Source organism: Sardina pilchardus, chromosome 3 (assembly GCF_963854185.1).
Source record: "Sardina pilchardus chromosome 3, fSarPil1.1, whole genome shotgun sequence".
NCBI lineage: Eukaryota > Metazoa > Chordata > Actinopteri > Clupeiformes > Clupeidae > Sardina > Sardina pilchardus.
In genome coordinates, this window is record NC_084996.1 from 18628362 (window position 1) to 18634592 (window position 6231).

A 6231-nucleotide genomic window follows, 5' to 3' on the forward strand; every position below is an offset into this window, starting at 1 on the left:
AATCTGCTGCTTGTGTTAATGGCAATTTTGAACTATGACAAATAGTTTGTTAGTTCATGCTCGTCTTTTTCGAAGTGCAGAGCCTTGTGAACATTTTCAGAGTGCCAGACTGAATTGAAAAACACCCGAAAAAACACAACAATAAAAGAGTTGCAGTGTTGCAGTCTGTAGGTGACTAGGCTCCTAGGGATTTCTGTTGGCATTTCCGAAATATAGGCTACTATATGGGCTGGGCCACAGAGGTTGCTTCCTGGCCGCTTATTGAATGAGTAGAACTGGGCTACAGTATCAATCACACCGTAGCAATGCTACAGCGGACTGTACTGCCACCTAGTGGCGGTAAGTTGTAATGCAGCTGTAATACATTTCACGTTGAACGTGAATCAGGCAAAGCGTGAGTGAAATGGCCATTCTCAAGTAACGCTTACTGTATATCGTTATCGCAGTACTCAATGATGTTATCGCATATCGCATGTTTTCCTAATATCGTGCAGCCCTAGTCAGTATAACTCTTTCAGGAGTCAACGCAACTCTTTCAGGAGTCAGTGTAACTCTTTCAGGAGTCAATGCAACTCTTTCAGGAGTCAGTGTAACTCTTTCAGGAGTCAACACAACTCTTTCAGGAGTCAGTGTAACTCTTTCAGGATAGAGTCGGTATAACTCTTTCAGGAGTCTATGTAACTCTTTCAGGACAGAGTCAGTATAACTCTTTCAGGAGTCAACACGATGTGACTCTTTCAGGATAGAGTCAGTATAACTCTTTCAGGAGTCCGTTTGACTCCTCCAGGCATATTCAGCTCACAATAAGACTCTCCAGCCCGGGTCTGTCCGAGCTTCTGAACACCATTCCGAGCATTGGCACATTGGAGCGTCGGCGCGTCTCCACGCCAGGGCACTCCGGCATACGGCCCTCTGCCCGGCCAACCAGCACCATCATCAGCAGCATCAGTATGGCTGCACAGGTGTCGCCTCCTTTGGGCAGCGGTTAGCTCTGGTGCTGAGAGTCTGAGTGTGTGAGTGTGTGTGTGCCTGTGTGTGTGTGTGTGTATACATGTATGTGTGTGTGTGTGTGTGTGTATCTGAAGCGAGCGCTCTATCCCCCTTCGCGTGCCTCGGTTCTCTAGGAGATCTTGCAGCTGGTGCGGGCGCAGGAGTGCGCTGCCGCCAGCTGGGGGCGCAGTATCTTGTTCTTCTTGGAGGCACCGGGCCTCTTCTTGGTGGCGGCGGCGGCGGCGGCGGGCAGCAGCGAGTAGGAGCGTCCGTGCATCATGCGGGCGTTGAGCCCGTTGGCCATGCTGAAGGACTTCAGGTGGCTCTTCAGCGCTAAGGGCAGCGGCAGCTTGTCCACCAGGTGCACAGGTGTGCAGGACACGATGGAGCGACAGCACAGGTCCTGCAGACTCAACACTGAGACAGAGAGAGAGAGAGAGAAGGAGGGAGGGAGGGAGGGAGGGGTAGATATAGAGAGAAAGAGATGGAGAGAGAAAAGGGGAGGGACGGGTAGATATAGAGAGATAGAGATGGAGAGAGAGAAGGGGAGGGAGGGGTATAGAGAGATAGAGAGGGAGAGAGATGGAGAGAAAGAAGGAGAGGGAGGGGTAGACATAGAGAGATAGAGATGGAGAGAGAGAGGGAGAAGGGGTATGAGAGAGAGATGGAGAGAGAGAGAAGGGGAGGGAGGGGTATATAGAGAGATAGAGATGGAGAGAGAGAGGGAGGGAGGGGTAGAAGAGACATATATGGAGAGAGAGGGAAAAGGAGACAGAGAGAGAGATAGAGGGAGAGAGAGAGTGGGCAAAAGAGGATGATACGATAAATCAGACAGAGAAAGCGAAATGGAGGGAGGAGGAGAAAGCCAAAAAGAGGGAGAGAGGGGAGAAGAACAGAGACGGGGACAGAGATGAATCAAGTTGGATAGTTGGAAAGGTAAGACAGGGTCATGGAGAAGAAGAGAGGGAGGGGAGGATGAAAAGGAGAGAAGAAGAGAGAGAGGGGAGGATGAAAAGGAGAGAGAAACAGAGAGTGAACGGGTGCTTACAATCTCAATCAAGAACATTCTTCGACTGAAAGACTATTTACTTTATGCTGGCAACTGTAATATAAATGCAGATAGCCAGAGACACCAGGAGACGAGAAACAGAACAGGTGGTATTTCACTAACAGTACATTACTATAACTGAATTGTGAGAGCAGGTCTTGGAGTTTGTACCCAGACAACACACACACACACACACACCCACACACACACACACACACACACACACACACACACACACACAAACAGAAACCGTGGTTAGCTGTGTGGCTCTGGATAAAACATCAGATTTGTGAGTAAATGCAAATGTACTAGAGAGCACGTGAGCAAGAGCAGAGGAGAGCTGGTATGTGGGATTTGACATTCCACCACTAGGTGGTGCTGGAAACTATGTCGGTGATGCGGAGAAAGGCAATATTTGTTTTAGTTTGGCTGCGGCCTGCTCGGCCTTTTAGGGTAGATCTGCAGTTTCTGTTCCAACTCAAGACAAATAGTTCAGCAGTGTGCTAACACTCCTGGCCACAATTAACACAAGCCTGAAGAAGAAGACTTGAGCGTGCGCGCACACACACACACACACACACACACACACACACACACACAGTAACCAGTTTGTCAGTGTGTGGTGGTGCTGTCCCCTATAAGGTCATCCCTGGACACTGGTCATGGGCAGTGTGTGTGTAGGTGTGCAGTGCATGCACCTGTGTGTGTGTGTGTGTGTGTGTGTGTTTGTGTGTAAAGGCTGTGTGTGTGTGTGTGTGTATATGTGTGTCTGTGTGTGTGTGTGTGTGTGTGTGTGTGTGTGTGTGTGTGTGTGTGTGTGTGTGTGTGTGTGTGAGTGTGTGTGTGTGTGTGTGTGTGTGTGTGTGTGTGTGTGTGTGTGTGCGTATGTGTGTGAATGTGTATGTGTGTGTGTGTGGGTGGGTGAGTGCTGAGAGTCTGCTGAGAGCCGTGTGAGATTCCTGAGAGCTGTCAGATGAGTGGAGAGCTAGAAACCAGCCTGTACAGAGAGAGAGAAAGAGAGAAAGAGAGAGAGAAGGAGAGAGAGAAGAGAAAGAGAGAGGGAGAGAGAGAAAGAGAGTGAGAGAGAGAGAAAGAGAGAGAGAGACAAAGAGAGAAAGAGAGAGAGAGAGAGGAGAGAGAGAGAAAGAGAAAGAGAGAGAGAAAGAGACAGAGAGAGAGAGAGCAAATTATAGAATGAGAGTGAGAGAGCACTAAGAGAATCCAATAAGGATCAGAATCAGTCTGTCTAGAGTGAGAGTGTGTGATATTGAGAGTGGTGGGAGAGTGTGTGAGAGTGTGTGATATTGAGAGTGGTGGGAGAGTGTGTGAGAGTGTGTGTGGTGTGAGAGTGTGTGAGAAAATGTGGTGTGTGTGTGTGTGTAGTGTGTGGTGTGAGAGTGTGTGAGAATGTGTGATACTGAGTGTAGTTTGTGTGAAAGTGCTGACTGATATTAATGATATCTGAGCCGAGTCTGTGAGACTATGAGAGAAGCTTTGAATTGCCCCTAGAGTTGCCCCTCACCACATAAGACTGAGCATATACCACTAGAGTTGCCCCTCACCACATAAGACTGAGCATATACCACTAGAGTTGCCCCTCACCACCCCAGATTGAGCATATACCACTAGAGTTGCCCCTTGTCACATCAGATTGAGCATATACCACTAGAGTTGCCCCTCATCACATCAGATTGAGCGTATACCACTAGAGTTGCCCCTCATCACATCAGATTGAGCATATACCACTAGAGTTGCCCCTCATCACATCAGATTGAGCATATACCACTAGAGTTGCCCCTCATCACATCAGATTGAGCATATACCACTAGAGTTGCCCCTCATCACATCAGATTGAGCATATACCACTAGAGTTGCCCCTCATCACATCAGATTGAGTGTATGCAGGGCTGGATTCTCCATAAGGTCCAGTGGGCCACCAACCATTCACAACCGGGGCCTGATCTGATCTGCTGAGGCCTTATAACAGGGGAGTTACACCAGGTGCGTAACTGAAGCCTGTAAGCGTAAAGAGACGGTCCTGTCCGTGCTCACCTTTGCTGGGGTCTATCTACGGAGACCTTGTAAGCATAAAGAGATGGTCCTGTCCGTGGTCAACTTTGCTGGGGTCTATCTACGGAGACCTTGTAAGCGTAAAGAGATGGTCCTGTCCGTGCTCACCTTTGCTGGGGTCTATCTACGGAGACCTTGTAAGCGTAAAGAGATGGTTCTCCTGTGCGAGCTCACCTTTGCTGGGGTCTATCTACGGAGACCTTCTAGGCATAATAGTTGTATGTGTGTGTGTCCATGTCTGATGTTCGTTTGCCTTGATAAAGAGATGGTCCTGTCCGAGCTCCCCTTTGCTGGGGTCTATATACGGAGACCTTGTGAGCGTAACGAGATGGTTCTCCTGTCCGAGCTCACCTTTGCTGGGGTCTATCTACGGAGACCTTGTGAGCATAAAGAGATGATCCTGTGCGAGCTCACCTTTGCTGGGGTCTATCTACGGAGACCTTGGGAGCGTTAAGAGACGTTTCTCCTGTCCGAGCTCCCCTTTGCTGGGGTCTATATACGGAGACCTTGTGAGCGTAACGAGATGGTTCTCCTGTCCGAGCTCACCTTTGCTGGGGTCTATCTACGGAGACCTTGTGAGCGTAACGAGATGGTTCTCCTGTCCGAGCTCACCTTTGCTGGGGTCTATCTACGGAGACCTTGTGAGCATAAAGAGATGATCCTCTGCGAGCTCACCTTTGCTGGGGTCTATCTACGGAGACCTTGTAAGCATAAAGAGATGATCCTGTCCGAGCTCACCTTTGCTGGGGTCTATCTACAGAGACCTTGTAAGCATAAAGAGATGATCCTGTGCGAGCTCACCTTTGCTGGGGTCTATCTACGGAGACCTTGTAAGCATAAAGAGATGATCCTGTCCGAGCTCACCTTTGCCGGGGTCTATCTACGGAGACCTTGTAAGCATAAAGAGATGATCCTGTCCGAGCTCACCTTTGCCGGGGTCTATCTACGGAGACCTTGTAAGCATAAAGAGATGATCCTGTGCGAGCTCACCTTTGCTGGGGTCTATCTACGGAGACCTTGTGAGCATAAAGAGATGATCCTGTGCGAGCTCACCTTTGCTGGGGTCTATCTACGGAGACCTTGGGAGCGTTAAGAGACGGTTCTCCTGTGCGAGCTCACCTTTGCTGGGCCTCCAGAGCCTCTGCATGCCGTGGCGTGTGAGCACGATGCGCGCCAGCTCCGTGAAGGACTCGGTGATGTTGAAGTTGCACAGCGGGCTGACCTCGAAGAAGGTCACGCCCAGCCGCTCGGCGTACACCTGCGCGTGCTCCGTGGTCACCTGACGCTTGTAGGCCAGGTGCAGGCGGTTCCCCACCAGGATCTTGGGCACACCTGGAGCATGCTGGGTAGCACACACACACACACACACACACACACATGCGCGCACACACACACACACACACACACATGCACACACACACACACACATGCACACACACATGCGCGCACACATACGCGCACACACACACACACACACACACATGCACACACACACACACACACACACATGCACACACACACACACACACACACACACACACACACACACACACACACACACACACACACACACACACACACACAGACACACACACACACACACACACACACACAGACACACACACACACCCACACACACACAGAGGAAGAGCTCAGACTGTTTGCATGTTTACCGTTTACATTAAAACATTAATTTACCAGTAAAAAACCTAGCAATAAGAAAGACAAAAAGAAAAACGGAGAGTGAAACTTCCTGATACAAAAATGAAAAACAGAAAGTGAAACTTCAAAATGAAAAATGAAATGAAAAACGAAAGACAAAATTATCAGGAAGTGAAACTTTAGTTGCAATTAGAGGTCAGTGGTGAGGGAAAGAAAAACATCTTTGTCTGAGGTGCAAGTCACAGTTTTGTATGCATTTCACTGATGTTCAGTTTTGTATGCAGTTCTCTGTAGTTTCAGTGCAGGAGGCTTCAGTAATGTACTGTATCTCCGTGAGGTTTCAGTCATATCTCTCATATCTAATCTTCTGTATGTGGCTCCAGTGATACATTTCTAAGAAGTTTCAGTCATTTCTATGTGGTTTCATGTAATGTAATGTAATGTAATGTAATGTCTATGAG

At 48.9% G+C, this 6231-nt stretch overlaps 1 protein-coding gene across 2 annotated transcripts in view; it reads right to left on the reverse strand.

The window, feature by feature from the left end:
• Positions 1-213: 213 nt before the first annotated feature.
• Positions 214-6231, reverse strand: part of rab40b (RAB40B, member RAS oncogene family) — a 20995-nt gene continuing 14977 nt past the window's right edge. For both annotated transcript variants that reach the window (XM_062531161.1, XM_062531160.1), the window contains 2 exons: positions 5228-5450; positions 214-1407 (listed from right to left, as the gene is read on the reverse strand). In XM_062531161.1, the coding sequence (XP_062387145.1) occupies positions 1121-1407; positions 5228-5450 (510 nt within the window). In that variant the 3' untranslated portion in view covers positions 214-1120. The remainder of the gene's footprint in view (positions 1408-5227; positions 5451-6231) is intronic.